At 42.9% G+C, this 17,279-nt stretch overlaps 1 protein-coding gene across 1 annotated transcript in view; it reads left to right on the forward strand.

Moving 5' to 3' along the window:
- The window catches only part of LOC122803455, a 726,176-nt gene that overhangs the window by 581,996 nt on the left and 126,901 nt on the right, over positions 1 to 17,279 (forward strand). Inside the window, exon 7 of the mRNA XM_044073073.1 lies at positions 9,871 to 10,110. Coding sequence (XP_043929008.1) covers positions 9,871 to 10,110 — 240 coding nt within the window. The remainder of the gene's footprint in view (positions 1 to 9,870; positions 10,111 to 17,279) is intronic.

Below are 17,279 nucleotides of genomic sequence, written 5' to 3' on the forward strand. Positions count from 1 at the left end.
TAGTGAAATGAGATTCAGTGAAATGAGTTGTCAGTGTTGTGAACTTTAGGTGATTTGGTCTCAGTGAAATGAGTGTCAGTGAAATGGGATTTCGATGAAGTGAAGTAGATCCAACAAATCATAGAAATGTTCAGCCTTGTCTACAGCCCTGTGGGAGTCATCAGAGTACCTGCCCCAGTAGATACACAGTTATGTGTGACTTTATGTACATTAGCTACACGAACCTTTCAGCAACTTAATGGGGGCTCAGTGTTAGTACCTCAGGCATCTACCTCAAGTATACTGCATCACTGTCTTGATGCCATGCTTCAGAATGTGGGGAAGCACATATGGTCCCAATGTACCTCAGATGAAACAGCCAACATCATGAGGGATTTCTATGATATAGCTCATTTCCCTAAGAAACTGAGAGCCATAGACCGCAGCCACAGTGAAATAAAGGCACAATCTGGTGAACTGGGATGGAACTACATGAAATGCAAAGAGTATCACCCAGTCAATTGTCAGGTGGTCTGTACATCATAGGATATTATCTACAGTGTGTGTGTGCAGACCACCCAGGCAGTTTTCATGCCTCCTACATATGGCTTATGCCCATGGTTTGTGAGCAGTGACTTCCCACAAAGGAATCTTGGTGATGATACTGGATATGCCCTGAAACCCTGGTTAATGACATCCAAAACAATCCACAAAAGCAAACTGACCAGAGGTATAACTGCACTGTCAAAAAACAGAAGGTTCAGAGAGTGTATGTGTAGGCTGCTGAAGACATGCTTTTATTGTGTGGATTCATCCAGTGGTGCCCTGCAGTATGACACCACCATGTGTATCAGAATACTGACTATCTGGGCCATCACCCAGAATGATACTGCAGTACAAGGACAAAATGACTGACTTCAACAATTGGCTAAGATTCTGGTGTCATTCTAAGGGGATCCAGTATCTGTCTGCCTGGGACAACATGGTCGACAGACCACGATGTTTTGCCAAAGATGGCCTGCACCTGTCACCCCTGGGATTCCAGATACTGGCAAAGGCTCTTGCTGCCCCTATGGTGCAGGTTCGAATGAAAAATTCAACCACCATAACAGGAACGGGCAAGCAAAAACTGAGGGTAATGCTACTCAATGCTAGAAGTCCAAATCTCAAAATGCACTCACTCAAGGCACTCCTTAAAATGGAGAACTTCGATGTCTGTGCAGTGACTGAGACCTAGGTCAAGGCTCCAGAGAGCACCCCTGCATTACCAAGCTATAACTCATACCACACTTTTCGGCCATCTAACCTGGACTGGAACACCAAAGGTGGAGGTGTGTCCATATTCATTAAGGATATCCACACCTCCAGGCTAGTTGCTCAGCATAATACAGCCGAGGTTATCCAAGTGCAACTAACTCTGGGCAAAACTGCAATCCAAATTGTAGCTTGCTACAGATCCCCCACCATGCCCCAGGATTCTCACTCCTCTTTTCTTGATAGACTGGAAAATATTAGGGTTCAACCAAACACCCTAATATTGGGCGATTTCAACTACCCCACCATTAACTGGGAAAACTACTCATGTACCAACTCCTTCACTCAGCGCTTTCTGGAATTCATAAATTCCAATGCCCTGGATCAACTTATTCACACCCCCACCAGGGGCAACAATATCCTAGACCAAGTCATTACCAACATGAGTAACCGGTGTTCCACACCTGAAGTCAACTCCTCATTGGTCAGATCTGACCATAAGCTAATCACCTAGATATCCACATCCCATCCCCACTCCCCATTAAGGAAACCACGGTAAAAAATTTCTCCAAAGCCAATTTCATGCTTCTTAAGACAGAAGTGGTGAACTTTATGACACCCATGCAGATGGACAATATAGTTACGACTGCTGAATCCTACACAAATGCACTCTATAAGCAGTTACACGAGTACATGGATCATGCTATCCCAAACAGAACCAAGACACTATCCTCCAAAAAAAGGAAGACAATCTGGTGGTCCCCTGCCATAAACAAACTCTACAACAGAAGGAAGAAATTGTTGCAAAAGAGAGTAAAATCTCATGAGTGGAGGAGCTCCCTGGTCAGCCTCAGCAAGAAGCGGAGATCCCTTATAAGATCCTCCAAAGCTAGCTATGAAAACAAGATTGCCACTGATTCTAAGGACAACCACAAAGCATTCTATAGCTATGTCAAGAATCTCAGTGGCAACACCCAGATCTGCTCTGAGTTACAGCACAATGGCACAAATATTACAGAATCAACTGATATTGCCAACATCCTGGCCGATAGGTTCAGTGCTAACTTTACTCCCCTCTCACCCCGTAAAGGGCCCATATCTATACGGGAAGAATGCAGAGTCCCTGTAATCACAACTTCACAGGTAAAAGCAGCATTCTCTATCCAAAAACACAGCATCCATGGGACCGGACAACATCCCAGGCTGCGTTTTACATGAACTTCAGAATGAACTGGCTCCCCATATAAGCACCATGTTCAATCATAGCCTCACATCAGGCTTTGTGCCCACTGAATGGCACACAGCAACAGTCATCCCAATCCATAAAGGGGGAGCCACAACTGATCCTGGGAACTATCACCCTATTAGCCTGACGAGCCTGGTCTGCAAGGCCATGGAATGTATCATCATGGAAATCATAAACAAAGACATTGGTAACCTCCAAACTCTGCACCCCACCCAGTTTGGGTTTGTGAAAGGCAGATCTTGCCTCCTGAACCTGGTCAACTTCTTTGAGGCAGTCATCAAAGCTGTAGACAAGGGTAAGGTAGTTCACACAGCCTATCTTGACCTCGCCAATGCTTTCGATACCATCCCCCATTCTGGAATTATAGCTAAACTCACTAAACTAGGTATAAATCCCTATGTCACAAGATGGGTTGCCAATTGGCTCAAATCTGACATCAAACCAGTGACAAGTGGAGTACCACAGGGTTCAGTCTTGGGACCTCTCCTGTTTGGTATCTACTTCTCTGAAGTACAGACTAACACAGAAGGCCTCTGGCTAATGAAGTTCGCAGATGACTGTAAACTAGGAGCTATAGTCGAGTCCCCAAATGATGTGGACATCCTACAGAGGGGCCTCACTGAGACAGATGCCTGGTGTCAGAGCCATGGCCTCAAGCTCAATGCCAAAAAGTGCATTGTTAACCCCTTTGGTAAATACTCTGTACCCATGAACTACCACATAGGTGGCAGTCTTCTTAACACTGAATGTGTGATAAGAGACCTTGGGACCCAGGTGGACAGTAGTCTCTCCTTTGTTAATCACATTGCCACAGTAGTCAGGAAATCCTTCTACATGGCACACCTCATCACAAAAGGGTTCTCATCCAGGAAAAAAGAGGTCATTGTTTCCCACTACTCGACACTCATTAGACCCATTATAAAGTACAATGCCCCTTTTGGAATGTACCTCACAAGATATCTGCAGCAGCTGGAAAGGCCACAGAAGTACCCCACTAAGAGAATTACTGGCCTCAAACAGATGCCCTACACTGATCGTCTCAAAAAACCCTAGCTTTACTCTGTAGCATATCGCCTACTCTGAGGTGATCTCTGCCTAACATATAAAGCTATGTCAAACTCAGAGCTGTTGGACATGCTACACCTAAAGAAATCCCAATCCCTCCAAGCTACATGCTCTAGGGACCTAAACCTTGTCACCACAATAAACAGGACTTGCTGGAGGGATAGATTCCTGTTCCAGAGACTTCCCATACTCTGGAACAGGCTACCCATCTATGTCAAGCAAAGTTCCTCATTAACACTCTTCAAGAAAGATCTTGATGAGTGGATGGGAAATAGGAAATACACCCCTGGGATCACTTCTGTGGCTCTGCTTGACAGGGGCACAGGAAATTAACTTTCTTGGGGCAGCAAAAGCCAGGGAACTTTGTTGGCTAGGCTTACTTAGGCCCTTGGGCCGATAGCCTAGTACCTATCTATGAACCTATGAACCTATGTTGCACAATATTATACATGGCAAACAGTTACATCAGGGTAGCCTCTTGCATGGCCAGCAGGTCCCAGCACAACAGGCAGCAGAAGCTGAGATAGATGGGGGGTCAGATGAGGTATAAGCAGCAGGAGATGATCATGCCAGATGCATGCAGATAGAGTATGCTGTGGCATGAGCAAAGAAACAGCAAGTGCACATAACTTTGCAACATAACTTTACAAGAGTTAAGCAGACACACTATAGTAAAAATTATACCTGTAAAAATGCTAGGCTGTGTTTTCCAAGTAACAATGTACAATGAACAGGACACAATTGTAATTATCATCATTTGCACAGATTGATAATGGTAAACAGGAGTTCTTGTCTTTCACAGGGAAGTGTGAGTGTTGAGGTGTAGTAAAAGAACAAGTGCTTTTCTGTGAAGTGTCAGAACAGGTATAGGGGGTTAATTTTGAAAAATACCTTGGTACGTTGATGTGTGGCATGTTTGTGTGTGAGTGTGTGTGTGTGTGTGTGTGTGTGTGTGTGTGTGTGTGTGTGTGTGTGTGTGTGTGTGTGTGGAGGATTGTGAAGATGTGTGTTTGTAAATGTGGGGACTCACCCTCCGCATGTAGTACAGCACTGTAGCTCAGCCTACCAGACAAGGTCCATGCATGACATAGAGTTCCGCTTCCCATGCACATGCCCACCCATGAGAGCTGGTTCTACTAGGACCTGCACGGGTGGTACCATGATCTCAGCTAGATGCTTGTGTGCTACATGACCTCAACTGCTGTCTGCTAGGAAATGTACCAGCATGATGATGACCAGAATCATAGAGACAGCCTCTCCTGATTGCTGACACCTCCAGAATTGACAGAGCTGTGGAAGTAGTAGCACTGCAAGATTGGGATCTCACCCATTCATGGCTATGTTGACTAACATCTATGGAAGAAGAAGATGACAAGCTGTAAGGACAGACCCTCACATCTGCCAGATGACCCAGTGAAGACCATGCATGGTTCAATGTATGATTCAGTCTATCCAAGGATCACACATATGGGACATACACTCCTGCAGCTCAATGGGCACAGCCTGGACCACCCTCTCTACCTCTGACATGGCTGTGTTGGAACTAGCCTGTGCTTCCACAATGGTCCTGCACATATTCAATGTGCACAGCCTGGAATACCCTCACTACCTCTGACATGGCTGTGGTGGAACTAGCCTGTGCCTCCACAATGGTCCTGCACATATGTTGGGTTGCAGTCACTAACACATCATCTCAGGGTAAAAGCAGAAACCATATCTTCGCTGAGCACCATTACCAACACCCCTGTATGAAACTCCCTGACCATGTGTACCAGGGTCCCAATTCAGACATGTGCCTACCAGAGCAAGTACACTTCCCTGATCTGTAGTTTCCTATCAGCCTGTCCTCTCTGATATTTGTGTATCCTGGATAGCCACATCCATAGTTATGTATGGGAATGTGGACATAGCTCTCAATTGTCCAGATTTTTGCAGAATGTCCAGATTTTTGCTTCATATTTTTGGTCTTCTCCTCATAATATATGTGGTTTTCTGGCAATTCACTTGGATGATCTGTGGACTGAAGTCACTAAATAATGACACACCTTTAAATTTCAGACTTCATATCCTCCAAAAAAATGCATGCTAACACAAATCCTGTTACTCTGACAACTTTCTAAGTTTATAAGAACAGTATTTAAAACTTGTCCCTATTTTGGGCACTTGCTCCCCCCATTATGTTAGACTTTGTCCAGATTTTTCATGCCAAGAGGTTGAGAGGTATGGATGTGGTGGTCTCAATCCCTGTGCCAAACATATGCACTGCACCCCCTGACTGTGCCAGCTCCTCCCTACCATCATTATCAAGGGCTGCAAATCCTCCAAGGTCAGACAGGGGCAGTTCCACAGTGCTGGTGCCAGATAAAAAAGTGACCTGTGACTACAGCAAAGCAAACAATAACCAGTGTAAGTATGACCCAGCACCACAAATGCACAGGCAGCTGATATCAGTGACCCAGCACCACAAATGCACAGGCAGCTGATATTGATACAACTAAAATCATGAGAAAACTAATAACCCTGCCCAAACCTTGTGGATCCCCCACAGGTACAAGTGTACTTGTATAGCATAATCTGACAGAATTAATGAAGTTTAGAGTGGTTATGAAGTAAGCAGGACTTGCAGCTGTTGATACAATGAACTAGGACTACATGACTGTAGCATTGTAATTGAAAATTTCTAGGGTCTGCAGTTCCTGCAGCATCCAGCACAGCAGTGTGGGACTCTGTGAATGTGGTACTGCCTTTTGCAAAGCCAGGAACTCCACTGTCCTGTAAGAGGTGCTTTGACTGATGAGCTACTACTTGTAGCCCTCTGTTCCCATGCTAGAAACTCTTTTCCATAGGTGGAAGCACAGATCATATCAGTGGCCTTGAGCAGACCATGTTATAGATTCAATTCTGACCAACTACAGCATTAATATTGCTGACAATAGCTGGAGGGCTTATTACCACCTCTTTCTCAGCATCTGTAAACTTGGGTTTGCAGGTGGATGTGGAAGACCTAACAGATGTAGCACTTTTCTTTGTGCCCTGCTAATATTGTGTAGGTTCATGTCCTGGGCATAATGATTTTGCTAATTAGGGTTCATCTCATTATTGTATAAGAATCACTTAATTTGCATGACCACCTGATAAACATTGTGGTAATTTTTTATGCTATTGGGCACATGCCTGAGTACTAGTGGGCAGCTAATTATTTTAGGGCTGAGAAAATTATCATTCCATACTTAACTACCTTCAGATAGAGTCACTGTAGAGCGTGTTTTCTGAACAGCATATACGGGGATGGAGGAGTGCTATGTTTCATGTCTTATAGTGTCATTGGAAACATAGTAATGCAGTATCTATATTTTCTGTTTGACACCCTACCAAAAGTCCAGGCCCCCAAAACCCTGAGAACCACCTGGGCAAAATTTCAAGCTCCCGCCACCAAACCTTGGGAACATGGATACCTATACAGAATTGTACATGTAAACCCTGTATAATCATAATAACAGCTTTAGAGACAACCCATATCCAGCAAAGGACTAACCTGCTGGATAGCCAACTGGCTCACAGATGGGAACCAAGAAGTTAAGATAGAGAAGTCTACCTCCACAAAAAGGCTGGTCAGTAGCAGAGTGCTTCAGGGCTCAGTGCTGGGCCACATTTGTTTAACATTTACTTCCTGAAGTCAAGACTAAAGCCAAAAGGCTTTGACTGACCAGCTTCATAGACAATTGCAAATTAGGTGCAGTCATTAAATCCCTCCAGGACACAAATACCCTCCAAGAAGGCCTGACACAGACTAATACCTGGTGCTTGGGTGGGGTCATGGTCTTAAACTCAATGTCAAGAAGTGCATAATAGCATCTATCAGTAAGACAGTCACCCCAGCAAATTACTACCTTGATAATACACCCCTCAATGTATACACAGTAGTCAGATTCTTGGGAACACATGCAGACAGTGACTTTGTCAATCATTCTATGTTTCACAAGTTATAAGAACTGTTTGGGTACCATTAATCTGTCATATTTCCCTGAAATTCTTCAAGGTGAGACATTCTGGCTGGAGAAGGAGAAGGTAGTGCTATTTTAGAGCACAGAGGTGATGTGAATAGGATTTCAAGATTTGCCTGGACATCCTCTATAAGGAGTACAGCCAGAGGCTCCTGCAGTACGGCTGTACCAGGCAACAGTAAAAATCTTAAGTCTGGAATAGTTTGGCCAAGGCTCTCACCCATGCTATTGGCATCCTACAGCAGAGGTAACAAAAAACATACTTGTGTTTGGTTTAAACACTATGGGCTAATCCCTGGAGCATGCAGAGAACGTGTTGATGTTTGTCATTTCAGTGTTTTGCCATTGATATTCTGGGTGTCAGTGTAGCTGATCAATCAATCAGTTATGCTAACAGTTTCTGACATTCATGATTATTTAATGCTTTGCAAAGTATATTATATTTAAATAATAGTTAGAATTCAGTTTTCATTATGTTTGCATTTCTCTTCCCCACTCCCTTTTTCAATATCCATTCCTTTACATACAATTTTTGTGTTTGTCCATTTATTTTACTATTATATGCAGCACAGCAACCTGCAACTGGCCCATTGGCAAGACTTTCTGGCCCTCCACAGATGGTAACAGCATCAGCCCAACCACCAGTTGGTGAAATACACAACATACCTGGGTCCCAGCTTGTTACAGTTGCCAATACACCCCCTGCCCTACCTGCACAATGTACATCAGGTAACCCTGCACTGGTGGCTTGAACAGTGGTGTAGTAGTGTGAGTGGAGGTAACACCTTTGTCACCCATAAGTAGCTGGCATACATTATGTGTGATATCATCAAAAGGAAGCCTGCCCAGCACCTACTACAACTTCTGAGCCAGGACCAAGTGGTGACAGTGCCTAGGGTGATGGGTAACCTCTCACTGTGTCTCAGCTAGACAAGACTGCATCTGCTAATACCCTATTTCATCCTGTATCCTGGTGTTCCCCTCCTTTTCTGCTCCTGCCCATACCTGTTGATTTAACAGTCATCCCCTTGTTATTGTCTTTCCTTTGTTTGTCTGATGTCTCCTTCAACATTGTGTTCTGCTTCCCTCATTGTTTTACCAAACACCCTGTTAGTCATCTGTCTTTCATGTTACCTAACCTACCCCACTTACCTTCCTATTACTTCACTTACTTACTTCCTCAACTTTCCCTTCTCTTCAAAAATGGGCATCTCTCCACAAAAAAATGTATTCATCCTATCTCACTACCATCCTGCTTATTCCTTGTTTGCTCACCTTCTTTGTTCCATGAGGCATTCTTCTGCATATCTTTTGCTTTAAATGACAGCAATTGCTCAATATCTTAGTATTACCATCAGCGCCCATGGTCTCCTGACAGTTAGTCTAGAAGATCATGCATGAGGTCCTGGTCAAAGCAAAGCCCAAAGCACAAAGTAATATTCCTTAACGCAAATTTATTGTGGAAAGACAACAAGCGTTTTCGCTACTCCAAAAGAGAGAAGCTTCATCAGAGAAGTGCAAAAGAAGGGCGCCCTTTTTGTACTTCTCTGATGAAGCTTCTCTCTTTTGGAGTAGCGAAAACGCTTGTTGTCTTTCCACAATAAATTTGCGTTAAGGAATATTACTTTGTGCTTTGGGCTTTGCTTTGACCAGGACCTCTTGTTGTACCAGTTTGTTTGCTTGTTTCCAGGTTTTTAGAAGATCATGCATGGTCAGTGTTTACTACCACTGCTCGCACTTTATCCTGGCCATGGGTTGGTCTAGTACAATCTTCCTACTGGGTCCCTACCACAGTCATGAAGAAGTCCTGCATGTTGTGCATACTGGACTGTCCACATTAATTCATACTAGGCATTGGAACTTGTCACACACACTTAGTAAACAGTGTTGTTTTGGCTGCAATTACTGATATGACATTTCTGAATCCCTGGACATCACTATTCTGCATTCTTCAATACTGGTATTTCCTGTTTCCATAATCAGATATAGACAGGAATTGATCAGATATGACAGACACATTATACCACCTAGTGTAGGGAATTCAAATAAAAGAGGAAGTCTCATTTAGAAATAGGTATGTATAAATGAAGATCATTAAACACTAAGAGGCAATACTAGGTCTTATGTGTACATTTTTCTGTCATCTTTTCAAAAGGTGGGTTTTACCTAAGACATTTTCCTAAAAGGATGAAATTATTCATGATGAATAGCAAAATGTCATGCTAGATGCTGAACTGAAATCATTTAAGTCTAGATATGAATTAAATGGTGAATTTATTGTATGAAAATCAGTGAAACAGTTTTGCTTTCTTTCTTATACAGCTTAAGCAGTTTGATGTTGGTGACATTGAGACACTAGTTGGCCGATATTCTCACAAAGAGCATGGTATCAAACTAGATGGCCTTGCATACCTGCGCCAATTTTATAGTGAAAGAAGCTTATATAAACGCCTCAACATGATTCGCCAAGCAAGGAAAGGGAGTGCTGTGACCCCTGAAGCTTATCAGCAATTGAAGACATATTTGGACAAAGGCTGCCTTGTAATTAAATCCTATTGTCAGGTAATGAAAAAATGCAAATGTCAGTTTGTAATAGCATCAGAGATCTAGGAAATTTACACAAATGTCATATTAATTTTCTTTAAATGTGCAGAATTGAATCTACTGGCAAAATACTGAAGGACATGATTATAGGTTCATAGGTTCATACTAGGCTATCTGCCCTAGGGCATTTATAAGCCTAGCCAGAGTGTGTATGGCTTTTGCCACCCATTTTAAATTAATTTTGCTATGCCCTTTTTCGAGGTTAGTATACTGTGCCTCTGTCTAACAGTGACACAGAAGTGATACCCGGGGTAAACCTATGATCTCCCATCCACTCATCAAGATTCCTCTTGAAGAGAGTCAATGAGGGACTCTGCCTAACCTGGACTGGGATTTTATTCCAGAGTGAAGGGAAGCTCTGGGTTATGAATCTGTCCCTCCAGCATATCCTATTTATTTCAGTGCTGAGGTTCAAGTCCCTCGAGCGCGTAGCTCGATGGGATTTGGATTTTCTGAGGTGTGGCATGTCCATTAATTCCAGGTTGGACATGGCTTTATACGTCAGGCACAGATCGCCTCTGAGCAGGCGGTATGCCACTGAGTAGAGCTGGAGTTTCTTTAACCGGGCAGCATACGGCATCTGTTTGAGCCCCTTGATCCTCTTGGTGAGCTACTTTTGGGGTCTTTCCAGTTGCTGCAGGTGTCTGGTAAGGTACATCCCAAAAGGGGCATTGTACTCAATTATGGGCCTGATGAGGGATGAGTAAAGAGGCACGATGACCTCCTCTGATCTAGATGTGAATCTCTTCATGATTAGGTGGGCTATATAAAATGTTTTTCTAACCACTTTGGCCACATGGTTGTCAAATGAGAGCTTGCTATCAACTTGGGTCCCCAGGTCCCTAATTACTTCTTCTGTACTTAATGGATTACCACCTATGTGGTAATTTGTGGGCACTTTGTTTTTGCCAAAGGGGATGACTATACACTTTTTGGTGTTTAGCTTGAGGCCATGGCTCTGGCACCAGTTGTCTGTTTCTATGAGGCCCTTTTGGAGGATGCTTGTGTCGGCTGGAGAGTCTATTATGGCGCCCAGTTTGCAGTCATCTGCGAACTTGGTCGGCCACAGTCCTTCCATGTTGGCCTGTACCTCCGAGAAATATATACCGAACAAGAGAGGTCCCAGGACTGAGCCTTGTGGGATGCCACTTGTAACTGGTTTGGAGTCTGATATGGCTCCAGCTATTCTAACCATGTGGGTTCTGTCCTTGAGCCAGTTTGCAGCCCATCTAGTGACATAGGGTTTATATTTAAGCTGGTGAGCTTATCTATAATGCCCGAGTGGGATATTGTATCGAAGGCTTTTGCGAGGTCCAGGTAGGCTGTGTGGACCACCTTCCCCTCGTCAATGGCCTTGGTGACTGTTTCAAAGAAATTGACCAGGTTTAAGAGGCAGGATCTGCCCTTAACAAAGCTGAACTGGGTAGGATCCAGTGTCTGTAGGTCCCCAATATCTTTATTTATAAGGTCCATGATGATCCCTTCCATAGCTTTGCAGACCAAGCTAGTGAGACTTATGGGGCGATAGTTTCCAGGATCCGTTGAGGCACCACCTTTGTGGAGAGGGACCACTGTTGCTGTACACCACTCTTTGGGTACATATCCTGTAGTAAGGCCGAGACTGAACAGTAGTTTTAGGTTTGGGTTTAGCTCTTCTTGGAGTTCATGTAGGATGCAGCCCGGGACACCATCTGGTCCCATTGATGCTGTGTTTCTTGCTTTGGAGAGGGCAGCTCTTACCTGAGCATCTGAGATGTCAGGGGGGGCAGCACTCTACTGGGATAGATATTAGCCCTTTTGGTGGGGAGGGGGGGGAGAAGTTTGCGCTGAACCTGTCAGCTAGGATGTTGGCAATGTCTGTGGGTTCGGTGTATTTTTTGTCATTTTGGACTAATTCTGAGCATATCTGAGAATTCCCACCCAGGTTCCTAACATAACTAAAGAAAGCCTTGTGATTATCCTTAGTGTCCTGTGCAATTTTTCTCTCGAAGCTGGCCTTAGACGATTTTATGAGTGCCTGTAGTTTTTTGCTAATACTGATCAGAGATGCCTTCCCTTTTTGGGATTTTGCTCTATCATGTAGTAGCTTCCTCCTTCTATTGTATAGTTTGTTTATGGCTGGGGTCCACCAGACAGGACGTCTGCCTTTGGAGGATTGGGTCTTGGTTTTATTTGGGATTGCATGATCCATGCATTCCTGAAGGTGTTCATAGAATGCGTTTATAAAGGATTTTGTGGTCCGGGCCATATTATCCACAGACCCGGGGGCTTTGAAGGATTCCACCTCGGTTTTGAGGAGTGTGAAATTTGCTTTAGAGAAGTTTTTCACTGTGGTTTTCTGGGCATGGGGTGGGGTCGGGATGTGAATATCCAGTGAGATTAGTTTATGGTCTGATCTTACCAGTGAGGGATACACTTCTGTTCCGGAGCATAGAGTCCCCATGTTGGTGATGATCAGGTCCAGTATGTTTTCCCCTCTTGTGGGAGTGGTAACAAGTTGTTTCATAGCATTTGAGTTTATAAATTCTAGGAACCTTTGGACTAGGGTGTTGGAGCTAGAGTAATGCTCCCAGTCTATGGTTGGGTAGTTGAAGTCACCCAATATAATGGTGTTTGGAGAGACCTTCATATTTTCCAGTGTTCTTAGGAAGGCCGAGTGGGGTTCCTGGGTTTGGGAGGGTGGTCTGTAGCAGGTTATAAACTGGAAGGCAGTTTTACCCACTGTTAGTTGCACATGGATAGTCTCTGATGCTTCGTGCTGTGCCACCAACCTGGAGGTGTGGGTATCTTTGACGAATATTAATACTCCCCCTCCTTTTGTGGTTCGGTCCAAGTTTTGGGGCCGAAAAGCATGGTATGAGTTATAACCTGGTAGTGCTGGGGTGCTCTCGAGAGCCTTGAACCAGGTTTCTGTTACTGCACAGATATTGATGTTCTCCATGCTAAGGAGAGTTTCAAGTGCGTGCATCTTGAGGTTTAGACTTCTGGCATTGAGTAGCATTACTCTTAGTTTCTTATCCTTTGTGATACCTATGGAGGTGGGTTTGTCTTTAGAGCCTTGCCTAAAAAAGGCACTATTCTTATCCCTTGTGATACCTATGGAGGTGGGTTTGTCTTTAGAGCCTTGCCTAAAAAAGGCACTATGGGGGTAGCAAGAGCCTTTGCCAATATCCGAAAGCCCAGGGGTGACAGGTGCAAGCCATCCCTAGCGAAGCATCGTGGCTTGTCGAGCATGTCATCCCAGGCTGACAGGCATTGGATCCCCTTTGAATGACACCAATACTTAAGCCAATTGTTGAAATTGATAATCTTGTCTTCATACTGTGGCATCATTCTTGGTGAGGGTAAGATGCTACTCAAGGTCAGGGTCGTACCGGCCTGGGCTACATGCTCAGAGAGCTCCTCTATGTCTCTTTTCATGTAGTCCAGGGAGGTACGTCTCAGGTCATTCACACCAGCATGGACAATGACTGAGTCATATTTGTACTTGCCTTGGAGTGACCTGAGTGCTTGTGTTATGTAGCGGATCCTAGCGCCCGACAGGCAGCTCACCGTGACCTTCTCCTTGTTCAGCCTGGTAAGCGGGACGTCAGTGTGCCTGATGATAGAGTCACCTATTACAAGTGTATCAGGTGTGTTGTTTAGCCTTAAGGGCTGTGACTGTTTGGCACACTGGCTTTGTGAGCTATGTGTTGCATGTGTTTTGTTTTGGGGTAGTGGTTGCTTGGGTGTCTGCTTTAGAGGTCTCTGCTGCTTAGGCAGATTTTTATTTAGAGCCTCCAAGTATGTTTTTGTGTGTTTATGTGTTTGGTTTGCTGTCGTGGTAGGTCTATGTGAGACTGGAATTGTAGTGAGTGTGGTTTCCTTCTCCTCCTGACTGGTTATGCCAGTACTGAGTTGAGAGAGCTTAGCCTCCAGTTTGGCTATATGGTTGCATCTCTCATATGTGTTGGAATTTGTTGGGAGGAGGAGAGGGTTGTCTGTGTACATGAGGCAGTTGTAACATTGCCTCAAGATTGCCAGATTCACCAGCTGGACTGGAGAGGAGATTGACAACTGACCTTTGGACATGCTAGAATAGTATTGGGAATTTCTTTATAATTGAAAAAAATGGCCAATGGGGAGCAAGGTACACCAGCGGGAGTTTGTGAGGGTGTAGTGCTTTTAATTTTTTAGTGCTGACTTATATAATTGCTTTAGTGAGCAAGTGCCAGGTAACTTAAATGCAAAAATGACAAACAGTAACTTTCTTTCAAGTGAAACAAGGAAATAAGTATAGTAAGCAATGCAGATATCACTAGGGATCCACAGAAGTGCTGAAAAGCCGCGTTTTAGGTGGAATTAGCTTTTCAGGGAAATAACAAGCATACAAACAAAGCTAGATTCAGCAGGCCTGGATCTAGTCTATGCTACAGCAAACAAGGTATACCAATTACACAGAGTTTTTTTTCTAGCTTAAATTGTATTTTCTGAGTGTATATAATGATATAAGGTTTTGGGGGGAAAACAGCTATCCAAAATAAATTCGGGTTATGCAGCCATATTATCAGGTCCCTGGGATCAGGAACATACTGAGTGAATGAGAGAGTCAGCTGGGTAATATGGATCAAGTGGACAACAGTTCACTCTTCAGCCCATGGGGGCAGAATTTGGAGTGATTTGCTTAGAGCCTGACCTGTGGAAGTAGCCTCAAGGATCACTTCTCATAATATAGATGATTATGATCGGGTCACCCATCATAACCTGCTTATTATGTGTTCTAGACATACTCTCTCAAGGTGAATCTTGTCATCCACGTCAGGAACACATAATTAAAGGTTATAATTGGATACCTGATCATAATTCTTTGCAGTAAACAAAACTTTATTTGCTCCATATACTACTAGTTACAGGGGGAAAAAAGCTCCATTTCGCTGGCTTTCAAAACTGCAAAGCACTTAGCGAGCACTGTCAGAAAGACATTGTAACACAGTCTTTTGTGTTTACACTTGCCATGCCTCTCATCTGTCCAGATTTTCATAGAAATTCTAGATTTTTGCATCATATTTTTGTCTGTTCCTCATAAAAATCTTTCTTTTTCAGACAAATCTGTGAGGATTGAAGTCAGTTTCAGAAAATGTGGGAAAATACACATCCTCTTATTCTAGCTACTTTCTAAGTTTATAACAGGAAGTGATGGACATGTTACTGGTACAGATAGCAGGCAAAAACAAATCTGTTTCTTTATTCTTCTGCTGTCTTTGCTGGTCAGTACTGGCAGATTTGATTGCTTAGCAGAAGACCCATCCTTTACAATATAAGCAGGGGGTGCTTAACAGTGGTTAAGATGAGGTCTCATGCTATAGTAGTGCTTGACCGATTTGTCTTTTCTGAATATCAGAGTATAATCACTACACTTCGTGTGCTACATATTTATTACTGCTCGACACACTGCCAAGAAAGGTGTACATGAAAAGACAAATCTTTATTTAGCACATGTTAATATATTTGACCATGAACTGCTGTGTTAACTTAATTTGCTCTTCCACTTTTCATTCTTGGAGCTCCTTCCCTCTAGACAGCTGGAGCTAACTCAATGAAGGATTATATCAGGCAAAACTGAGATAGATCACGTGCGCATGCAGTATGAAAACAGCAGATGTGATTGGACAATTAGGATGGTCAGTAGGTGAGAGACGTTTTTTTAAAGAAGCAGCAGTGTGGTTAAAGATGATTAGTGTTGCAGAGAAATGAGAAGGGTTAAACACTTCAGATCAGAGGGTGTGTTTGCATATCACATATTACTAGCATTTGCTGAACAGAAGAACTATTTACACAGACTTCTTACGTGCAGCAAACAACAAAAGTCAGTTCTTCATCTTTCCTAAAATGTTTTTTTCTTCTCTTTTGCATGGGAAGCCTGCTTAATTATCTGGATGTCTTGCAATGAATATGACTGCTGATATTTTTCTCTTTGAAATATCTTTGACCAGACCTTTTTTTCTGTTATCTTCCTTTAAGGTACTCATGGAGAGGGTTGTCATTCATGAGTTCCACTTATAAAATTATGATTTAAGATAGCATCTAAGGTGCTATCTGCTATATAAGGACCCATTACTCAATTTAATCTGCAATATTTAAGTTAATAAATAAGAATTTATAAAAATGTCTATTGTATTTTTGATTTCATTTAACATAACACTTATATTTCTTAGGATTTAAGCATAGTACTATGATATCTGACCCCATATTAGCAATTCAGTTATAGGTTCATAGGTTAGTACTAAGCTAACTGCTCTTGCAAGTCATTTTAAGCCTAGCCAATTATCCCTTGTGAGGCTCAAACCCTGCACCTTGTGCTTGTAAGGCAAACACCTTAACCATTAGGCCTCCCTCCCAGACCTTTTTTTCTGTTATCTTCCTTTAAGGTACTCATGGAGAGGGTTGTCATTCATGAGTTCCACTTATAAAATTATGATTTAAGATAGCATCTAAGGTGCTATCTGCTATATAAGGACCCATTACTCAATTTAATCTGCAATATTTAAGTTAATAAATAAGAATTTATAAAAATGTCTATTGTATTTTTGATTTCATTTAACATAACACTTATATTTCTTAGGATTTAAGCATAGTACTATGATATCTGACCCCATATTAGCAATTCAGTTATAGGTTCATAGGTTAGTACTAAGCTAACTGCTCTTGCAAGTCATTTTAAGCCTAGCCAATTATCCCTTGTGAGGCTCAAACCCTGCACCTTGTGCTTGTAAGGCAAACACCTTAACCATTAGGCCCCCCTCCCAACCCTGCTGCAGGATTTTATCCATCAAGCTTATGTTCCTTTTTTTTCCATTTTGGCACACCAGTATTCTTTCCTAGTAGTCAGTTACTTCACTTAAAATACTATCCACAACCCCTTCTGAAAGGAAAGGAACTGAATCCTTGATCCATCTTCCATAAAATAATCACACACATCCATTCTCTTACAGCTTGTTTATCTCTGCATCCGAATCTTCACCTGTTTATTACTTCCAGTATGAAAATGGAACCGACAAACTCTATAATCCTATCTAAAAAGATGGGCTCATTTACAACATGTCACAAGTGACAGATTCAAAACATGATTTTTGTTAACCTGGGTTCTG

The sequence above is a fragment of the Protopterus annectens genome, chromosome 5.part1 (assembly GCF_019279795.1).
Source record: "Protopterus annectens isolate FY-2018-M chromosome 5.part1, PAN1.0, whole genome shotgun sequence".
NCBI classification, from domain to species: domain Eukaryota; kingdom Metazoa; phylum Chordata; order Ceratodontiformes; family Protopteridae; genus Protopterus; species Protopterus annectens.